This window comes from Pagrus pagrus (assembly GCF_965226575.1).
Source record: "Pagrus pagrus genome assembly, chromosome: 15".
Classification (NCBI taxonomy): domain Eukaryota; kingdom Metazoa; phylum Chordata; class Actinopteri; order Spariformes; family Sparidae; genus Pagrus; species Pagrus pagrus.
The window spans coordinates 18,880,940-18,904,672 of NC_140199.1; the positions used below are offsets into that span (position 1 = coordinate 18,880,940).

Sequence of the window (23,733 nt, forward strand, 5' to 3'; positions counted from 1 at the left end):
TAAAGTCTCCACTGTAGACTTCTGTGATACTACATTTGGACATTTTTATATGCATTATCTTCATTAAGCACTTTGACTTCTCAGTTTAAATAAATCAAGATTCCTGTTTTCATGCATCATGATTCTATATTTTCACTGTACCTCCATTTGAGTTAAAGTTATAGGCTATTAAATCAACAACATGTCACTTCCTGGAGAAAGATAGTTGACTGTTGAGTCTCATCCCCAACGCTAACAACCTGAGCTGCTGACCCAAAGCATCAGGATTTGACGACCTGGATAGAATACCCTTGTGTGTGAGGGAATGACAAATCTTTTTGTCGCAGCTAATTTTGTCTCTCTTTTTAATCCCATTGAAAACAAAATGCTTGCCAGATGCTAGCAGTCTTTTGACACATTATTTCAAATGATGCTAAATGGCCTCATGGGCTGATGTGTCCAGAGGTTAAGCAGGGTTGTCCTGATCAACCTCTGACACCAGGGTCACTCATAAGGTTGTGCTCCAGGCACGGCTCCATTGATAAGGGTCACTGAAAGGGTCATCCTCTCTCCCTCTTTACTTCTATCCAATTAAAGCATCAGCTGCTGAATCGGTGCCGGGTGTTCATTGGAACATTAATTGTGTTCATTGATTGGCATCTAGTCCACCTAAGTGTCCACTGAGTGCCACACAATGACATGCTTGTTTTCTCATCTCGACCAACACTCATTCTGTTGTCAGCACTGGCGTAAAGGCTTGTAACATGGGGTACTTATAAAAAAAAAAAAGGGCGCTCAAAATGCAGGTGGGCATCACTGACTGCAAAACTTGAGGACACACTCATTTAGTCTGTGTGCCTTTAGCCTACTATTAGATTCCATATCCTGGCTGTGATACTGTCGTCAGTGCAGGTGAGTGGTTGTCTGGGATCACTTTGGAGCGATTTCCAATCATCCACTCGATTTACAGGCCATGGGAGAGGCACAGCCTGTTATGGTACCCTTCACTGGAGCAAATATTGGAATTTGAAAAAAACAAACAGGAAGCACAGTCTGTACTTTTTGTTAGCACTGAGCTCAATCATGTTTGGAAAACAACAATGTGAAAACACTGAGTGATTCATGGATTTCTGTGAAAAATATTTGATGCTACGGAATTGAAAACCTGAGTAAATCCTCAGGAACCCCCCAGATTTAATTTTTGTCAGTTTTCAAAAGAGCTCTCAAAGTGAGCTTTGACATGCAACAATAAAATGATTTGATTAAATAACCTTGATTTTTACTATACTATAATCTGCAGGGTGTAGTGGTGATATCCTGACATTAAAAAAACGAATATAACTGGTGTATCTCATTGTTAATGCAGATGGCTTCTAGCTTGTTTTGCTTCACACTTCTCAAGCTCATTAAAATGCACAATTAGCATGTATTTTAGAGTAGCCTATGCACCCAAGCTTTTAAATGCAACTTCACAAAGACTGTTCTGTCTCAGAACTGGGACAACACCCCCACCCATTTGAAAATCTAATTAAACTAAACTAGTTTTTATCTGTTCTAAATGACTTCAGAGAACCCATTCATTACGCCTGCCCTCCAGTCCTGTCACAAATATACTCCAATATTACATTTATTTAATAAATAGGTTACTAAATGTTTTTTTTTCCCTTCCTTTTCCCTTTTTTTTGTTGTCTTCTCTTGTGTATGCTTTATGGCACTGAATAACATATTTCAGCTCTTTTAAAGCACAAGGGAAGTGGTGAGTCTCACCCTTGATGTCACCATTTTATTGAACCTTTTAATCTAGCTTGTTGTGAGGCCACCAATCCAATAGACACATCCCCCCCTTAACCACCAGATATGATAAAAGTATAACCAAGTGATCAATGAAGGGATTTACACTTTGCCTCGCATTTTTTTCCGCTGCACTGCAACCATAGCAACAGGACCAGGATAAATCTACTACTTAGTGAAACGACACAAGAATCACCCTTGGATTTGATCATCTGCTTTGCTCCATTCCTCCATTTCCCCTCTGCCAAGCTTCAGCAGGAATGATGTGAGAGACAGATAGGAGAAAAGGAGAAATGAATCACTTGCCTCATACCTGCATTTAGTAACTGCAACGTGAATGGAAAAAGGAATGATTACCATTTAGCCCGTAACCAGGATGCCAGGCTCATCTTTTGCTCTGTTGAGATGGAGAAGGATATGAACATCATTTCTCAGGATAAAAATACTACAGTGGGGGTTCAGTGGCAGGTGTTTTAACTTTGTTGTGATGCTGTGCATAATATTTGAGTGGCAGATGCACATAACCTCCCATGATGCAATGAATGAGATGTTCACGAGAGGCTAGATTTTCCAAAGAACATTGAGTTCACTTTCTGAAGAGTTGAAATATCAACACTGTTCAGTCTTAAAGAGCCGAATGCCAGATTCAAGTTAGACACTCTCCCCATCCCCTCTGATGCAACTCAGTTAATTTAAACATTTGAGTATTTTTTTTTTTTTTTTATAATACTCCTGTCTTAGTGATGCCCCATATTGAGAGAATGCTCTTATTTGCATTGATTTTAGGGGTATAGGATTTAAAAGTAGGGCTAAATGTTGTCATTTTATATAGTGTGTAATAGGGGTTGACCAGTATTGCTTTTTAGAAATTATTATAAGTAATCAAGGAGACTGAAAACCGATTTTTGGGACCGATATTCATTTGCAGTAAAAATGAAGCTGTCGAAATTTCGAACAACCAGTGATGGAATAAACCTAAGTAAAGTTTACTCAAGTACTGTTCTTAAGTATAGTTTTGAGGTACTTTACATGAGCACTCCGATTTTCTGCTACTTTATACTTCCTCTCTGCTACATTTATTTGATACTTTTAGTTACTAGTTTGCAGATTCAGATCATTCAGTGCTTATAGGCTATCAATTGTGATGTGTTACCAATCTAACATTCATGTGCGTGGGACATTGCCTGAGATAATGGGTCACATCGATACTAATAATCAGAAAAATGCTAAATATCAGCCCGATAAGTAATACAGTGTATGGTATTGGCTCCTTTGATGACTGGCTGTGCAGTCTATACAATATTCAGCACATATTATATATAACTCCAAAGAAATCATGGTTTCCAACTTCCTCCTTTTCTCTGATTAAGTCGAGCTGGTATACTGGTGTTCCTATCTTCCATCACACTGCCTGCTCTGGGGATCCCCATCTAATTAGAACGATGGCGATGAGATGGCCATGGCACCTGACAGAGAGGGATGGCTACTCGGGAAAAAAGAGATCATTTCAACACTGACTGCTCACAGTCAGGCTGTTCTGCAGTGCTGCTGCACCGGCCACACGCTGTTGATTGATTTGCATTGCAGATTGCATAGACTTGGAAAGGACCTGGCTAGCTTTCCAGGCTGTCGCTGTCTTAAACCCAGCATAATCCCTGGCTGGAGGCCCAGTATGTTGCTAACCCTTTCATTAATATGGGAGTGCCAGTACACCTGGCCACCAGACAGACATTTGGGGCAGCCTCAAACAAAGTGCATCAGTTATTACATCTCACTGATAAATGGACTGCTGACCAGGCGGTGACATTTGTTCTCCTCTGTTTGGCTTCTTGTCTCCTCAGTAACCATTTTGCTGTAACTCGCCCAGAGATTTCCTCGTAAACATAACGTTATATGGAGGATGGCATTATTATTGGCTATGACCTCACAATACAACTTGCTGTGATATACTACTGCTACCACTACTGTACGTCTATGATGTCTACTGTTACTACTGCTATTTACAAACGTCATATTCAAAACATTTTAATTGATTCTGCACACACTTTTCTTAGCTTCTCTTAATATATAAAATCAGCTTACATAGTGGGATCAAAAGTACTAAAGTGAACATTAACACAAGACCAACACACAGCAAACTGCAGATTACAGTGTGTAGGAGAGGAAAACATTTTATACTAGATATATGTTGTGATGAGTAGAAATATTTTAGGCAGTGGTGTTTAGGTGTGGAAAAGGCTTTCCAGAGCTGATAGTTGATGCGTTCATTAGACTCAGACAGGTCATAGGAATGGAGGAGGTCAGTTGAGGAGGAGTGTAGTGGGCAGGTAGGCATGTGTTCTTATAGAACGATGGTTGGATTTACTGTATCTATAATGTATAAAGTAAAAAGAACAAGAATGACGTGGTCATTTGGTTTGGGGTTTCAATACTCATACTGGGTATTTATGTGTTTACATTATACCATATAATACTTATTAACAGAGCAGTTTCCAACTTCATATTGAATCATCTGTCTTCTGATATGGAAATGCTGTGGAGCAGTGGACTATGTAATGGGTATTCTTGTGTTGGTGTTGCTCCCTACACAAATATTCAAAGTTAATTACACAATTTATATGATGTTTTTGACCTGAATACTTAAGGAGAACCTGCTCTAAAATATAAACAAAATTCTGAAAATACTGCCCAGTTTTGTTCGATACAGGAGGTAAGTTCCGGATAAAAGGAAAAAAAAGACATCTGCCCTAGTTAAACAACAACAATAAAACACAATTTGCATGCATCGTATTTATTAGTCTGTATTTGTGATAATAAATGTGCTGCCGCAACCTTATTTGTTTTATTGTGTTTTGTGAAAGACAGAATAAAAAAATATAAAAGGAGTATTGGACAAATAAAAGATGGGGGCACTTCAAATGTTTATTTGCATTTTTGAGCATTTTTTTAAATAGCTATTTATAATATTTTTCCTTACAGATAACAAACATATAATCAACAACATATAAAGCAAATAAGAAAACAACAATACCAATACCTTATGTTGGTCACAGCACTAAAATGAGTGGAGATCCTAACTTGAACAACCATTTAACACTTTTTTATACAGTGAGTGCTGTCCCTTTTTAAGATACAGTATACATCTATAACATATATGATGCTGATTTTGACATCAGATGTAATGCCAAAAGGACAACCCACTTCACAAGTGCACAAATGATGTACAAGTCTGGCTTTTCTTATTACATGACCCAGCTCACTGTGGTGTAATAACCATAGAAAGACTGTCTCTCATTATAGAGACATAGTCGCATGTAGTGATCCTTTGTGGGTGTTGCTTGGTGTGCCAAGATTTATTGTGTTCGTCATGTTTTTTCATATATCAGACAAGTGATAAGTAACCTAATGTACAAATGTACAGATTTAAGACGATAGAAAACAAAAAAAATGGATGTTTTGATAAAACCAAGAGAAATGCTAAAACTGTGGTGCAAGCGTCTGTTTGTGCATAGTTAAATCTTGTGTGATGTTCAGTATGGCCAGCTTAAAGGACAGTTTGTGCTTGAGTACCCTCACTGGTTCAATGGGTAAATGAAAAAACCTTGCTTTCTGTGTTAAGAGGTATTTACTTTTACCTTCCCTACTCTTCTTTTTGTTGCAAATATGTGGAAATGTCACTGTATAAATGTTGAAAATTGCTTCCAGTACCAAGAACTGCTCCCATTCTGAGCCATAGCTGTGTAAAATTGAGGTTTATTTTGTGTCTAATTTTGCGGACTTAAGCCGGCTTAAGTGTTGTGCTCTGGTATGCACATTGGCTTGAATGGGTTGTGATTACCAGAAGGCAAGTGCTAATATAACAGCAGAGAAGCTTAATATCTGCATTCTGGTGCTACCGTAAAGTGTTATTGTTGGGCTCTCTTTCACACTGACTAATTAACTTTACAGCTGACATTTCTACAGCCATGGTGAACTGAGTGAGACTGAGACAGCCAATGATGTATAGAAAAGTGTGAGCAGTCCCACCTTTAATGTCCTTGCAGGGGATCAAGGTTTATTTAAATATGTGCCCACCCAGGAACTATTTGTTAACAAATGTTTGCTCAGGGTTTTGTTCATGTTGTACTTCATATTGCCTGTCAGCACTGTTAGTTTAAGGTTTGCCAACACTTCATTGTGTGTGACTCGCAAGGCTCAGTTTTTGTGCAAATGCATCTCACAGTGCCAGCTTATTTGGATATGAGCATTAGATTTTGGAGATTTTTGTGATCAGTTTTTGTGGCTCCGTGCACCTGCTATGCTGTTGAAGGACAGGTTGGATACGTAAGAATAAAATATCAGTTGGTCTTAGTGCCTGGCACCAATTATGACCAATCAAATTACATCCTGCCATTCCCTTTAAAAGCAGAGAACTTGCCTCCATGCTGGCTAATTTCGATTAACAATCCACTCAGCTGTACTCACCGCCAATTTTCAGTTGCGGTAAGCATTAAAAAAATATTAAATGGGTACAGATGAGAAAAAAACAATCACTTGGGCCCAAATATAATATTATGCAACAGTTTCCTTTGCGTCATCTGGGCCATTCTAAGATTATTCAACCAAAGATATTCAATTTCCAGTGTTTTCCTTGAATACCACAATATCTTGTGAGAGAACTCCCTGAAACTAGCATCCAGAGAGAGAGAGATAGAGAGAGAAAAGAGCCAAACCTCTGGTCTCTGTCTGTGAGCTGCACTGGCACTTCCGTTCTGATTGGTGTTTACCAAGGTTGTGCCAGGTCTCTGTGCTGGCCAGCTTTGTGTTTACCTCTTTCTCTATTGATGAAATCCCCAGTTGTAATGTTAAATGCCAAGATTGTACACTGGGAAGGCTTGTTGCCTTTGCATTAAAAGGAGCACTACACTATGCCACAGAGTATTATGCATTATGATTTAGCTGCAGGTAAACTCTGCTCAGTGAGTTTACATACTATAGCAGAACACCCTGCCGTCATTGGTTTCAAATTTGATGCTTTGAGTTGCAAATGGAGATGAGTTAAAGTTTAACATCTTTGTCAATACTACTTTAATATATGGTACATTGAACACTGGATTGGTTTTGGCAATAAAATATGTGTTATATCACATATATCGGTGTAAAGCCTGTGAGATCTGAATATGATTCAGTCTGCTTCATAACTTCCAGAGGTCGTCTGGTTTACATTGCACTAGGATCCCTGCCAGGTGTAAATTCAGTCAGAGTGTGTTTGTCTTTGTGCAGGAAATAAAATGACTCATTCTGAATTTGGCCATCCACTCAGCTACTGTTTGCACTACTCTCTCCCACTAGCTCTTGTTATTTTGCATATTTCCGCAAATGAAAAATTTAAGTAATAAGTAAGTCTTTTTTTACTCCTTGTTTTCAAAGGAAGTACATACTGGACAACAGTCCCTGTGTTAATCCTTATCACCTACTTGCCAGAGTTGTAGATAAGCATGACCAAGCCCAATTTGAGCATCTGATCACATTGCCATAAGGTAGTTACAAAATGTCCGGCGGTAGTGCACAGTGAGGATCATGAGTTGATCATTTGGATATATATCATGCAAAATGATAATGACGCCAAACCCATCTTATATACAGTACTTTGTGTAAATACATTGGTAGTCATGTATTCTGGCTTTTGGTTGGATTCCATCACCATGACCAAAAGATCTTTTGACCAAAAACCTCTTCAATCTGGCAATTTTCACACCAAACATATGGCTTATAGAATTATTATTATAGAAGAAAATGCAATGCAATGAAAAGAAATATACCCAAAGCAGCTCTTCTGTGTTTTTTTCCATCCCTTGTGTGAGTGCGTGTCTTATTTCTGAGGTACAGTCAGCCTTGATATGCAAAATAATCTGATTTTATTTAATATCTTAATCTCTCCTTTAATGGTATCAGCAATTGTGTCATAAATGGATTTAATATATCCTGCTTTAGTATAAGACGTGAAAATGGATCATAACCTGCTTAAGAGGGTGTAAGGAAATCATCAGATTAGCTCCAAAACAAAGAATATAGCGAGCTATTCTTTTCACATCCATCACCCACTGCTCCAACGCTTGGATGACATAAATGCTGACCTGCGAGATTTAAAGTCAGAATTGATAACTAATATTCTCCGAGGTGACAGCGCACTGTATTGTAAGTCCACATATCATCTCTGGAAGGTCAATAGCTTCCATCATAACCTCAATAACTGATATCTAGCTCTGCCAGTTTGTGATACAGAAAGTGGTGTATGATGGGTTTTTTTTCCCAGTAAAGTTAAATGCAGCAATAACTCCTGTAATCCCAAGACCATTAAGTTTTGACACCGAAATGTTATGTATTTTATTATTTTAGCTTTTCTCTAGATTGATATTAAGTAGTCCAGCTGAGTGGAAAGTCAGAAATTATGTTGAATCATCATGCTTTTTTTTTTTTTAGCAAAATGTTGGCCAGGAGAATATCTTTATTCTCTAAATGGCCATATTCACTGCTGTTTCTGTTCTTGCAGGTGTACATCATAAAAACATTTTGGGATGCATTTGTGGGCGGGGGGTTAAAATTAATGGGCAGTAAGCCAAGCTGTGAACAAGCCGCTATCTGAATGCTGTCACTGTAGAGGCCATTATAGTGTTCCATTTGAATTATAAAACCTCCCTAGAGCAAGGTGGGTGCTGCATGGGTGCATGACAGCCCACCGGATAGCAGAGATAGGTTCCTTCAGTGAAACGCTTGAATGGGAGGGTGACCAGGCATTTCCCTCGTTATTAGACGTGTCACTGTCACTCACACAGGCGTGAGTGACAGAAGACCCTATTACCCTCTGAGATTCACCTCTATCCCTCAGAGATTGGGCAGCTTTTTCAGTAAGGTGGGGGAAGACAAAGAAAATGCTTCAGCAGTCACATTAAAATACCCCCACCAATGAATGTTTGTTCCTAGATTGCATGCAGCGCCTATGTACCCTCAAATATGATTTAGTGTATTAATTCATAACATATTAATAGTTTTGATTAAGAAGATCTTTGCCACAGTTCTGAGAAAAGTCCCCTTTTGAAATAGCCGGTAAGTATGTTAAAGCTGGTCTTCCCCAGAGAAAAATTATCCACTTAATTAAAAGGACCAGCAGGAAAGGCCTGGAATCATGACGGTATAATTATAAAAGACCCATTTCTGTTAATCCTTGGCTCTGCAGCAAGGAGCCTCGCATGGTGGAGCCAGGCCATGGCCACTAGTTAAGCGTCGAGACCACACAGGGCTTTTACAAGTGGAGGCAGTGGGAGGATGGCGGGCCTATAACCAAAGATGTGGGGAGCTGAGAGCGAGCCCAGAGGTCTACTAGAGGCTTTTTACTGCAACTGAGCCTGGGGAGAAAAGCACAGCAAGACCATTTATGAAGGACAAGGAGTCAAGAGGCAAATCATAGGCATGTTTATAAGTGAAGTCTATGAACAGTGTGCCAAGCATTGATGCATTGTTTGACCCAAAGGAGAGCGGAGCTGTGGTGCTGCAGTTGTGCTCGTAGATCTTTAAAGCAAAAGCACATATTCTCGTGTATTGCTCTGCGTATTACAGTTGATCTGAATCATCAGTGAAGTGTAAGAATTCATCAGATTTGGTAAACAGGAATTATACCGGAGATGTTTACCAAACAAGTAATCATGGCATGACATTAGTGCTGAGCTTTGTGTTCATATGGAGGTGGGCTTTGTGTTGTGCCGGTTTGTCTCAGTGCTGAGGCCTTTGATTTGTGTCTCACAGCTGGGCCTGGGGAAGACGTTTCAGTGGGCAGCTGCAGACGCTTAATCTCCCCTGCGCTGACACAGGCTCAATTAGTAGATAGGACACTTTGGGATTCTGCAAGAAAGTTGTCAGGGCCCGTCAGATAAATCACTGGAGAGGATTCCACGCTGGCTATCGCAAGTCCTGGCCCCTGTGGCCTGTTTCTCTTTGTTTGCTTACTTTGAGTTACAGAGGGGTAATGATTTTATAACAGCGAGGCCCACTGGGGCTTTTTTGACAAGTGTTTTGATTACCCTGAATTATGGGTCACAGTGAAGGAAATCTCTATAATTATGTATTTGTGTTGAATGCAAAAAGCAATCAGTACAATTGTTGAGAAACACTTGAGAACTTAATAAATTTTTAGTTCAAACTGCAATACAATAATTTAAGACTTTCATACCTCTGAAGTCGACATTTAACTCTGTGGAGAATGCAAAATCCACTCACTCCAAAAACACCTTGACTTGAGGATCATAAAAGACAAATAATGATTTGTACCCAGTGTTAGTTCTCACTGATTCTATTCCATTTCATTCCTTTTAATCATCTGTTTACATTTTCACAGTAATGGAAAATGGATAATCATCAGGAGAACTCTGGTAATCTCCTTCTGAAAGAAAAGAGAAACACTTACCTATGATTGTATTGATTTTGAGGCTTAACCTTAATACTTCAGGCTTCTTCCAGACATCACAGTGATGTTTATGATGAAACACTTACATTAATTTCACTTCACATCTTGAAATCCAGCTTCTTTCCCCACTGGCTATGCAGATAAAATGTATTTTAGGTTGTAGCTACATAGACGAACTAAATAAATATGAAAAGGCATACAGACACAACACACTAGTCCACAGCTTGGAGTATATGTTGCAAATTCTAATGTTAGATTGCAATTGGTAATTTATTTATCTTACTAGTACATAAAAGGGTACATTTGCTGCACAATGGGGCTGGAGGCGCTTCTTTTTCTTAATTCATGTATCACATAATAATGTATATATACATGTGTCTGTCTTATCTTAAAAATGTAGGGCATTGATATTTCTGAGTTATTGCTAACACTTTACAATAACCATAATTAATTAATGGTAAATTTATAGTCAGTTCAACTAATTAATAGTTATTTCACTGTTACCAAACAATGAGATGCCTTGTAAATAATTTAATAAGCATTCCTAAAGGTTTATAAACACCAGTTGCAATTGTATAATAAATAATTGCTTAATACATGGTTTATAAAACATTTCATTGTTTGTGAAGTAAGTATTAACTAAAGTTTAATTAACTATAAATTAACTACTTATTAATGATAGTCATAAAGATATTTATAGTATTAGCTCTTATCACAGACATGTACTTTGCTGTGTCATGTCACAGTAAACTCTTGAGCTGCAAGTATTTTGTCACTAGGAATTCAATAAAGGCAGCCTATTGACCCATTGTCCTGAAACAAAATTCAGAAAAAGTAGATGTAAACATTAATAAAGCAAATGAGGACAACTCAAACAAAACTCTAATTTTCCACTGCTTTGAAAAATGACTTCCACTGTAGCAATAATTACCAGCAACACACCATACATGGGTTACTACCACAAGCATTTTGCACATGCAGAGTTCAGCAAGAGCCTAATGAATATTACCACAAGCTCTAAGAGACATCAACAAATGTTGATGCTTGATCTTGTAAATCTAAATATGCATGAATATGAAATGTAAAACACACAACACTGGATCAGATTTATGCAGACTTTTGTGATAAAGGAGGGTAGAAGGAGTGAAGAGAATAACTAGAGTAAAAGCTTGGATGTTAATGCTGTAGGCTAGTATACTTAGTTTAAGCACGAACAAGTCAAAAGCAAATAGCATCATTATAAAACTGCTATTTGGTTTTACTGTTGCTCTTATGTTTATTGCTCCTGGTTCACAGCAGTATAAATTTCAATTTCCTGAATCCCAGAAATCCTGATATGAACATGATGATCCCAGTCTTGTTGTCCTCTATAATATTTTCATTGTCTTTTATTTGCTTCAGTTGTGTATGAATTGTAAAATCCACAGCTTCTGTTTTCAGAGGTAAAACAGGGCAATGATTAAGAAATACAAAACTATGATGACCTTTTAATTCTATAGCTCTCTGTGGTTTTGACATGCCTCGTGTGCTAGATTGCAAATGTTAATGTATTGTACAAGGTTGTAGGCTTTGCTGAGGAAGCGCCTTGCACCAGCAAACCCAAAGAACCATGCATAATAGCAACAGCTGTTCATGCATTTTAATCCAAGGCAGTGGCCTTTCATTGAATGGCTCCATCTTTCTTCATTTCCGCAATTACAGACTTGCCAGAGAGTTTGGCCTGAAGATCGGAGAGGCTGAAGCAGCAGCCATGCTTGCTTTCTCTCCTCCCGAGCTTCAAAGCTCGCTAGTCAGATTGTTCAATAATTACATGCATTTGTCTAGTCCTGTCTGCTGTTGTGTATGCATTGAACAAAGCGCTTCTGTTCCAACTTTCACCTCTAGCCAGTTTGTTCTTCAAAAAGCCATCCTTTACCATCATGCAGCAGGCTCTCCTGGGTGACTCAAGGATGAACTTTGTCCAGGGAAGTAATTTATGATGAAATAGTCCAGGATCCGCTCTGGGGGTTGTGTTTTCCAGCCATGTTTTCTCAACATTAGCGTGTCCCTTATTAGCCCGGCTTCTCGAAGAGGGCAATTTCTTCAGGTGGCGACATTTAATTATGTCTGGATAAAAATGTGTGTGTGGGTTGTATTGATTCCAAATAGTCCCCCGTCTGAGGAGAGCCAGCTGTATTTTGTTAAGGATCAAAGATGAACAAAGAGAAGATGTGTCTGTTTGATTCAGCTTCCTATCATTAATATAATCCTAATAACACACTCAAAACAAGAATGACTGCATGAGGCAATATAGTGAAGTGGTAGGTCTCCATTAATGTTAGGTAAAACATGATGTTTCAAAATCAATAATTCACACCTGGCTCTGACTCTTGATCTAGTCCAAGGGGAGCCCTTACTGGTCAGCAGCGGGACTGTGCTTTGATTTTAGGACAAAGCATATTTCATGTTATCCTCCCTGGCAGCTGATTGGCTCCTCACCTGCTGAGATAGGTGGCAAGCTTATTGATAAGAGAGATGCTTCCAGGTGTTGGTGGGTTACATGTTGACTACCTTTGTACCAGAGATGTACGGCTGTGGTAAACCCCCGCTATGCCTAGCTCTTTGAAGTCAGAATCCCTTACAGGGAGGAATTAACTACATGTCATGTTGTTCTTGTTAATATTGCCTCAAGTTGTTCAGAAATGCTTTGATTCCTCTCAGCAACCCAAAGAACCAATGTGTTTAATTTCATAAACAATTTAATTCATAGCAATTATTACATGAAAGACATGAAAGTCGAATGGTATTTTTTATTTACATTCAGGTGTCAAGCTGTTTTTACAGAAGCTTCAATAACCATGTTTACTCTGCAAGCACATATAAGATACGCTGATGCACAGAGACATGTGTATAATAAACCAGCTCAGTCGCATACACGCGCACACACGCGCACACACACACACACACACACACACACACACACACACACACACACACACACACACACACACACACACACACACACACACACACACACACACACACACAGGCATTGCATTTCAGTTTTGCTGGATGTGAAAGATCTGAGAGTCTCTCCTACCATACTGTATTGAGACTCTCCTTTACTCCCTCACTTTCCGGTGGAGGTAATAGTAAAACTGGGGTGCCAAAGGTAATCTAGCCTAGGAGACGAGGCGATAATAGCCACATTGACAGAGTGCTTGTTTATAATAAGAGACTGGATGAGGAGTCAAAGGTGAAAAATGAGTGTGATATTGAAGGGAAAGGAAACTGTAAGAAGAGGTTTGTGTTCATCTGTGATTATTAGAGCACCTCACACCCAGAAATGAAGAAAGTTTTGAGACCTAGCAAGAGTAGAAGAAGACACAAATGGTCATTTCTGTGGGCAGGATAACATCCTGTAAGGATCTGTGGTCACAATTGGGACAATGTCAACCATGTTTACAATGACAGGAGTGATGTCATGAAAGACGCTGCTCACAGTGGTACCTTGATGATACACTTGCTGGACACCTGTATGCCCACAGATACTGAGCCAGTCATTTAATTATAGCAAGAATAAAGCCAATTCAAAGGGAAAGTTCCAACTTTTTGGCGTGTTGAGCAATGCAAGCTGAGTGCTGCCTTCCCTTATATTTGAGAGAAGGCAGATACCTCCAAAGCTGGACAACTCACCAAAACAATCTAGATGGATAAGTAGCACTACAGGTAAGGGAAAATGCAAATATGCATCTTTGCTTTTTGCCTGAACTGTCTTTTTAAAGCTGAGAACATCGTGCATTCATGTACATTGTGGCCTGTACAGTTTCCCAGTGTTATGAGGGAATCCAAATCATTATAGCCAAGGCATGCAAACTACAAAAGAGACCTGGAAACCACACTGGGCAGCTTGTCACACCTAATTTGGATAATCCTTTGTTGAGACTCCATGTCCTATCAACTTGGTACACTTTTGTTACAAAGACGTATGTGGAGTTTAAAGTGAAACTCGTGTCTGTAGATAGTCAATGTCTGGGCTCATTTGAGGGGAGGATTTGCGATTCAAAATGGGACCAAGGATTCAAAAAGTTTATTAGTTGCACGAAAAAAACATTTTGAAGCATTTATTTGACAGCCACAGTACAGGCTACTCAGTACAGAACTAACCAAACAAAGAGTTGCCAAAATAGAGTTGCTTTTAAGAAGAATGGGCAGTACCACTGTCATGTGAAGAATGCAGACATCGTACTTCAGTTCCTTTAGGACAGAGTGACTCCACTACCTTAGACAGGGAATGCTGCAACAACAAGACAGAGGAGTTAAAATAACATCTTTAAATGTGAGGGTCGGTGCCGCCACTGTTGTCCCAGGGAGTTCAGCACGGCTGGGGTTTGGCACCGAGTCGTCCGCAGCTGTCAGACTCCAGGTTTCCAACGACAGTGTCAGATGAGCTGTGGTAACCTAACCTGGCATTCCTTTATGGCCCTGGGAACAACAGCATGAAGAGTGTGCTTCACAAACCCAGCTGTAGTTTTTAAAGTAGTATGAACACAGGCATGAATGTTTTATATCAGTATTTTGAGCTTCAGCGTGGAAATTATTATTATAAATGTTAAAATAATTCATTTTCCTCATTAAATCTGTCTACAGTGATCTGAACACTAGCAGACTTAGTTCTCAGCATGATCAACAGAGCAACATATGGCATCCAATGCAGCACAGAAAGGTTAACTGGCTACCATGGTAATATTAGCACAACTATCTCTTAAATAGTTCGAAACTAACACCAGTGTCTATGTGTTATGGTACACTGAAATAAACTCTGACTATCACACGATCTGAGAATTACAGTGTCACCTGGAGGTGGGGAGGTGCTGTGAATGTAGCAACAAGCTCAGTTTCCAACCAACTGCAATAAACCTGGCCATGTTGATATATCTATGATATTAAATAGGAAAAATAGCGGGTTATGACATGGAATCAAAGCCTTGAATTGTTTTGTATCTAAAATGGGTTTAGATCTGTTCAGTGAACTTAAAGTTGTTTCAGGGTTTGTTTACTTTTTGCTACTTTGCAAGTGGTGAAATGCAACCTCATTAAACCTACCTTTGAGAGTCGATTTTTAGGTCATTAAGTTTTTCTCTTAATCATTAATTTAAAGCACACATATTCTTTTTTCAGCAGGGACCTGCTTGCCACTCATAAACTTAAACAGCTGGGAGGTATGCAGCACTATCCTGTGGGCTACTCTGCTGCTTCAAGTTTAAGCGCATTGCTCAAGGGCACTTTTCATTCACCACTTCATATTTCCTAGTTCTTGTGTGTGTATTAGGGTTAAGGCGATAGCAATGCCATCGCCAATCACCAATGGCCGACCGTCAACTGGCTACTAAGCCATGTACCATTGTAACATTGTGATTTAAAGTCAACCCACCAGTGTCTCCTCAGAGTTGTTGTAGAGTAAAAGTTGTTGGTGTTTGTGATATGTGGGAGAGAAAATGAAAAGAAGTGTGTTGCCACTGAATGCACTAACATTATGTCCCATTTGTTTTTCTTATTAAACCTGCCCAGTCACGTAAACCCAAGATGCTTCGTTAGATCAGTGGCACCGGTGTTTCTTTTCTGCTGGCCACTGTTGGTTTGTTTCTCTCAATTGTGACATTGTTAATTGTGTTTGCTTAGTTTACCTGTCAGTACAGCTAGCCAGCCAACTTTGTTTCATGTTTCTGAGGCTGAACTTGGCTAAGTAACAGACATTTTAACACTTGCCAGGTAGGGATGTGGGCATGTGGATTGGCTGTGTGAGATCAGTGGGCTAGAGTGACAGTGGGAAACAGCAACAGAGGTGGATTCAGTAGAGTGAAACAATAGGCAAATTGTGCATCGAGTGTCTGAGGGGAGACACTACCTCAAATTCAGGAACATGTGGTAGCACCCTTATTAACAATGCCATGGTCCATCGCAATGTTTCACAGTGGACATTGCCCAACTCTACTGCATATTCAAACTTCCAACTGTATTTCAGGATTTACATATAAGCCTCAAACTGTTATTACCTTCAAGGAGTTTATGTTTTCACTCATGTCTGTGGTTGTTTGTTGGTTGGTTGGAGTGTCGGCAGTATTACATAAAATAACAATAACGTATTTAGTTGCCCAGGATCTATGGGTGAGTACAATTCGAAGCAGATCCTAGATCTGGTGATCTTAGATAAGGGTTCAGCAGTTATGGGTGGTTTCAAATTTAGAGTGATGCTGGGCTATCAAGTTTGATATTGGATTAGGCTGATTGTATCAAAGGTGACTGATGTGCCTTGGAGAAAGTATGAGCTCTACTGAGTGCCATTCTAGTTGATAATGTGGTCCACAGTATCATATAATAGTTGAGGCTGGAGCAGTAACCTGTTAGGGTTTTTTATGCCATTTCAGAGAAAACGCTTCCAATCTTTACCAACATATTTTTCAACTTGGGCTGAACTATAGCAATAATAACAACAGGGTTTCCACCGTGCTGTAGTAGAAACCTGTGATTGTTGTGTCATTTATTCTGGTCCCTGCTTACATAGCAGTGTCAGGGGAATAGTGAGTCATGTAAGCCTGAGGTAGTTTATGTCACTTTGGAGAGTAACATCTGTGAATATCTGCCTGGCATTCTATTAGTCCAAATCCCATGTTTACCCGGGTATTATAGGCAAAATGGAGATTATTATCTGATTCCTGGGAACTTGGTTACAGTAGAGAGCGATATCTGGCTCCTGTTGCATCCGAAATTGCTGTGATTAGGACACATAATCCAGCGTCACAAGGGAGTAACCACAATGGCTTGAACATATTCCACCTGACATTTAGTTCAGCCAGATCTCTGATTGGCACTTGATTAGCAACTAATCCATGTCATTATCTCCTTCACTGAAATTAGTTGGGTAGAAAATGGTGTCGTAAATCACAGAGGTCTGAATTGTGGAGGGGGCTTTGATCAGTGTACAGCTCTGACAAGTGCAGCGAAGAGAGAGGAAATATGTTGTTGCCATGGATACTACAAAAAAATAGGTGAGAGAGAGGGAATATATGGCTTAATAGTTTCAGGAATGTGTTTGGTTTTGTGTGGAAACTGCAACTCCCAGCGTGAGAGAGTATTGATAAAAGTTTTAGTTCCTCTCACCTGCCCACAAGAAGTGTTGGCCTTTGAGATCTCAGTGGATCAGCAGGTAATGCCCTCATAGGCAAGAGGTTTAGGCCTCCCCCAGTATGAATGAGTATCTATTCCCCTCTGTTAGATTATGGACTGATATTCAGACTTCCTCATATCCTTCCAGGTGGAATCCAGCTCACCCCTCCTCACTCCCTCCCTCCTGCCCACCCCGTGCTGCCTCCTCTGGCTCCAGTCCTGAACCTAACCCTCAGAGGAGCAGAAAATAATTAGGAGAGAAAATTGCAGCTGACACTATTTCTGAAAAGCAGGGTATTGTAATGAGAGCAGAGCAGGTATTCATTGTGTCTGAGGGAGCGATTGAAAGCCCTTGGTTTTTCGGGCTGCCTGGGAGAAGCCCGGGGAGAGTAAGCAGAGCTTTGCTGAGTCCCTTAATGCATGTGGGAACGGAGCCTTGAGAGGACGAGGCAGAGGTGTCTTCAACAATGGCAGGAGCCAAGGTTACAGCTGAGTAACTAATTCAAACTGCTCCAGACTGACACACACACTCACATGCACACGCACTCGTCTCCTTTGTCTCTCTCAATATGGCTCCCCCTCTGTCTCTTGCTCTCTCCTTGTTCCCATTATGGGTTCAGAGGGATGCCGTCCAGCCACTGCTCAAAGTTATCTTCATTAGCTGAGCGGACTTGCTAGAGTGGCTGCTCGGGGAAGCTTTCTCTGAGCAAGGCACTCAGAGAAGATGAATAAATGTTTTGTCCCACATAGGCCCAGCCTAAAGCAGTGGCAGGCTGCAAGGAGAGATAGATGAGGTATTAACTGTTATATTTTTCAACAGAGGGCTGAGGAAGCCCAGCAGAGGGGTGGACAGAAGCAGATGCTGCCGCCTGAATATTAAGCCTGTTAAATGAAATGTCCTCCATAAAGAAGTCTTAACAGGAGTTGAAATATAGGCACAGGGAACCTCCGATTGTGCATCACAGAGCCGGGCACATGTTCATCTTTGGACTTCAGCCTGGAGATGGGAGAGAGAGGTTGCTTTGATCACCTTTCAGTGCTGTGTTGCAGGTGCATCATCAGGATAGGCACTCTGTTTTCTTTTAAGCATTTGAATATGATTATTGCGTCTAATTGGAGTGAAATAGGCAGACATAATGGCATTCAGGAGATCCATTGAAGCTACTCAAACACATGGGGCTATGGATGCTCACAAAACTTCATTACACACCTGATATATACTTTAAATGAGTAACTGCAAAGTTTCAGTTGAATATTTTCACCTGATAATTAAATTAAGAAGCAGATAATCAGAAGTACCTGTCAAACTTGTGATCAAAATGCTCAAAATACAGAATTGTTTATGGTATTCAGAGTAACAGGAGAGTGAGATGACATGTCCTCCTTTCTGAAGTGAATGTAAATGCCATTCTTAGTTAATGAGAATCTGAGGCTGTCTTTGTACTGTTGCAGGCATCCATAATGTAGGAATCTGCAGGGAATCATGCTGAAATCCCACTTAAATGAGAAAATAAATTAATGGTCAAATTGCATGTGGGTCATATCTCCACTTACGGAAACTGAGATCTACTTGTACTAGCTATACTAAATATTGGACATGGAAAAATGTATTCACAATCAATTTTTTTTTTCCACCCACTATGATTGAATTTGAAATTACTAAGTTCATTTTGAAACCTCTCCCAACCTCTCTCTATGTATCTTTTGCTCATACACACATTACACACACATTCTACCCACGATGCATCTGCAGCACTCCACCCATTCCGTGAAGCGGCCTGAGTAAAGCAGGTAAATTAAATCTGTAGCGGTAGCATCCAAGATTCTGGCAATCAGCCACATCAGTTCAGCATCTTCTTCTCCTGTTACCGGCACTGTGAACAAATCTCCAGCCTTGTAGGGAGTCGCTGACTCTAGATGAACAGTGACACACTCGGTAGCATCAAGAAAAAAGATTTTCACAGTCACTGTAGCTTATGCAACCATGAACAGGAGGAGCAGTGAAATGGAAGCTGAAACTATTATCTGCAATCTTATTCTTCGGCTACTGAGATGAAACACAGAACCTGTGTGCTGTTGCTCGCTGGGTTTCTGAAGGTGCTGATAGGTAAGAGCTCAGCCATGCCTGGTATTAAGGAGAAGGAAGTGTCTGGGGGACGGACTCCTACGGGAAAACTGCAAACTGGAGGAGGGCATTATTAAATTCAACCTGGCTGGCATTATATGACCATGAATAGATAGACATAGTGTGCTTTACACCTGTTTGAAAGAGCACTGAGAATATTTTCCTGCTCTTGAGCTATCTCTCTGTCACGATTTCAGGTTATAACAAGGTATTGCTTTATTCAAGGAACAAGGAATACAAAGAGAAATTTCTTTGTATTGATCAGTCTTCTGAGTCTTTAAATGACATGACCAGTGCAGTGCAGCACATTTACACTATACATAATCATATATTTGCACCTGAAGGACACCCAAAAGAAAAACTGAATCCAGATGGTGTGTTTGACAAGTGATCGATTCTGCTTGATCAGCCATTGAAATGACCGTGGATATCTGAGCATTTAGAGTTTAGAGTTTTCATCTGTGGTGTAGAGGTCATGTGATGTACACACTTCAGTGTTCATTCATTTTGTTCTTCTGAGCTTCTTTTCTTCAAATCTAATGATTAAAATATCAGAGAATAAATACCAGATGTGCAATGTATTCTGTGTGCTGTCCACATAACGTAGCATCATGCGGCCACAAAACAAAGCGCCTTTTTTCCCGGAGCGCTTCGCTTTTTTTTTTGTGCAACTGCTCTGAGCGCTTGTAGTTGAAAATCAAATTTTTTCAGAAAGGTGCTAAGGTTGTCACTGTCGCTCTTTTTCTTAGGCAACTAATCATATATCAGATCGGACGGGACTTTTGTTACCTCATTATCCAAGAAAATAGATTCTATCCTGAGATTAAAGAGACAGAAACTATCATAATAGAGACAGTAAAGGCCATTTGTTGGAGCAGACCGTCCAGACACCAAATGTTGTTGAACTCATTATAAGCTTGTTGTTAGCTGTGAAGTCAACCGTCTGTTACCTCAGAGTTAGTAAATGTCAATCAAAACCAAGATGCAATGTTTTTTTTCTCAACCCTTCAACCCAGTGCTCCCAGCACTTTTCTGCTACAACAAAACATTATTATCGACACCAGCCTTCAGAATGAACCTGCTGCAAGAGAGCCTTAGAAACGTTTAAAAACTGCACAAACCCACAGTCTTCATCATAGCCCTTATGTGAACTTTCTTTGGGTACCTTTGTTGAATATCACATTGGGAAGGAAAAAGCGCATTTTGACCGATATATCCAGAGGCATGAAAGCCTAAACTCAAAAGGGTTTTAATGCAGAGATTACGATGCTATAACAAATACATATGCAAAGACTATATATAAAATAAGACAGCAAGAAAAGGAAGTATTAATGAAGTATTAAAGATTTTAATTAAACAGCTATGTTAGAACTTCACAAGAACTCATCAAACTTTAATAACGCTGAAGCCTGGGATAACCTGATCAATTCACCCTAATAGGCAAATACTGAACACTGACAGTAGGAATGGAGACATTAGAAAATATTGACTGGCCTGTCAGAGTTGCAAATGCAACATCACTTGAACACATTTGGGTGCTTAAAATGTATTTCAGTGCTGTAACAAAACAGTAGAAGGCAATGTTTTGTTATATGCGAGTGTGACTTTATGTGTATATGAATGAAAGGCATGCTTATAGAGCTTTCAATTCAGTCTGTGCATTTAGAAATTCATGTTTGCAAGATGTTGAGAAGCAATTATGATGCAAATAAGTGTGGCTGATGATCATGGACAATCTTGTTTGCACAGTGGATATTATAAAAATGCCAAGCCGACAGCCAGCACTACATCCGCTCTGTGTTGTGTTAAGTAGCTTTCATTGTCACCAGAGCGATACCTCCTCATATCCACATCACTGTCAGACTCGTGTTACTTTTTCGAAAAGCCATCAGGATTCGTCTCTGTCAACCGCCTGTCCCTCAGTCCATTAAAGATGATTGATAGAGCTGGAAAATCTTCCGCCCAGCTGTTGTCGTTGACTCATCCCTGAGAGATTGAAAGGAGCTCAGAAAAGGACCATCCCTCATCAAAAGACCTTTTGTCTGTGTTGACGATGTGAAGCAAAGTACATTTTTGAAGATAGCGTATAACTAATCTTCTGCCTTTTTCACAGTTTTTTCTTCCTGGCACTGTACGTGAATAATTATAACATTACAGATGAAAATAGTGATTAGAGTCACATTTTGTCTTTTATCAGGAATATAAATTTGGATTTCTCTGCTTTTAATCTCTTCCTTAGTTCTTTTTTTCTTCATCAGTTCAGAATATTTAAACGTTGGTTATCCTGCAGGCTATCTTAACTCTCCATCGCTTTAGTTTTGATGGCTAAAGCTAGCTTTACAAAGAGAAACCAAAGAACAGACGCGTCTGTTTGTCCAACTGCTATTGTTATCCTCTAATGTCTTGTGAGGATTTTTACAGGACAACTTGAGGAGGATTTTATGATGTTTCAGTGTGATTGATAACATGCTCTTGGAGGGATGTCAGGCTTTCAGAGACGGATAATGTGGATTTCTATCTCTCTGCCTTCTTGTGTAAGACATGCCATCAATCAAGTGCATCGCGGCCTTAACCCGGTAAAATTAAAACCTTAGGGGGGCGGGGGAGGCCTGGGGTCTCTGTAGAACCAGGACACACACATCAACAGGGAGCACGACAGAATCAGAACACAGATCCACATCATAACAGGCTCACCACAGAGAACGGGACAGATATAAGATTCCACCACAGGGCAGAAAATACAGTTAATGATCTCACTGTATATCGCTGTTGACAGTGGAGAGGGATTACGGGAAGAACAGTCTCATTTTCACTGTGTGTGGAGGCGTTATTAGATCCCAGCCCAGCTAATTTCATTCCTGAGCTCGTCAATATTTACCAGCAACAGGCGCAGTGCACTATGGCAGAACCAATCTCCCTACAGAGACGGGATGCAGAGCTCAAGAGACGATTTTAGAGCCTAAAGATTCAGTAACCAGAATCAACCTCAGGAATATAATTTTCAGCTTGTTCTCGGCCCTGTTCCTGTAAACGCTTGTTTGTTTTGACATTAGAAAGCACACAAACCGCTAATTAGCTCTACTGGTTTGAGACATGTCATGCACCTGCTTTCTTATGTTTCTCCACAGGTAGGCCTTAACTTCTCTTTGTATGTGTGTTTCAGTCGATGGCTGCATACACAAAGCGGCAGGGTCCTGTCTGTATGATGAGTGCCACTCACTAAATGGCTGTGAAACCGGCAAAGCCAAGATCACCTGCGGCTATGATCTCCCTGCAAGATGTGAGTATCAGTAATTAATGTTTTTTTTTTGTTTGTTCTGTAATGTGTGCAGTGGTGCCTTGCAGGAATATTTGCTAATCAAAATTGCTGCCATTGAGGGCTACATCCCCTGACAGTTAGTGAACATTAAGATTTAGTGGTAAACATTAGAGGAGAGAAACATTGTACAATCCAGCATTAATCTATATTGTTTTTATAAAATAGCCTCATTTAGTCAAACCTAAGGCTCCTGAACCAGCTGGTGAACTGCACTGGCTTTGAACTGATGCCGAAAATCACCAGCACTGAACAAAATACATTGCTAGGTATTGCAAACTCTAAATCTACACTATGCACACACTCATACCTACATTTAATGACTGGGGTCATTAGCGTCCAATCCAAAAACAGAGTTGGATGCTTTTAATGTCCAAAATAAAAACATTTTAATCATAATTTATTAGTTTTAAGAACTCATTTGTAACAAATGGGGAGTTGTTATTTGGAGGATAATTAATATGATTGGTGCTTGTTGTATGGCTGGATGGGAGTGTCATCTGCACACAAACAAAGACATTAAGGGAGCTATTAGTTGCTTAATTTGATTGATTTTTCATCCCTGATTTATTTCGTTAACGGATCGCATAACTCTTACTGTCTCGCCATAAGTGATCAGAGGAGGGACTGTGCTGTTTTCTTTGTTTTTATCTTCATCATTGGTGTAATTTTTAGTAAGCAACTCTCTCAATGTTTGTGGTGTATGTTTGTGTATGTGTGTCACCTTCTCCACGAACTGAACAACTTCTATAACACAATTTATCGGAGCTAATTTATTTAAAAACTTAATACATGTGTCACTTTCCTCACAAAAACTTGAAATGGAAAACACGATAGGATGGAAGAAATGTCACTTGGTGTAATTCGGTCGAGACAAACGTCCCAGCAGTCCTAACCTAACCCTGAAGGATTTCCATGAGACAGCCAAGAGAAGAC

General features: G+C 39.8%; 1 protein-coding gene across 3 annotated transcripts in view; it reads left to right on the top strand.

Annotated features, from left to right (window-relative positions):
* The window catches only part of macrod2 (mono-ADP ribosylhydrolase 2), a 427,221-nt gene that overhangs the window by 156,214 nt on the left and 247,274 nt on the right, over window positions 1-23,733 (top strand). For all 3 annotated transcript variants that reach the window (XM_084376185.1, XM_084376184.1, XM_084376183.1), the window contains exon 5: window positions 22,645-22,761. In XM_084376185.1, coding sequence (XP_084232311.1) covers window positions 22,645-22,761 — 117 coding nt within the window. The remainder of the gene's footprint in view (window positions 1-22,644; window positions 22,762-23,733) is intronic.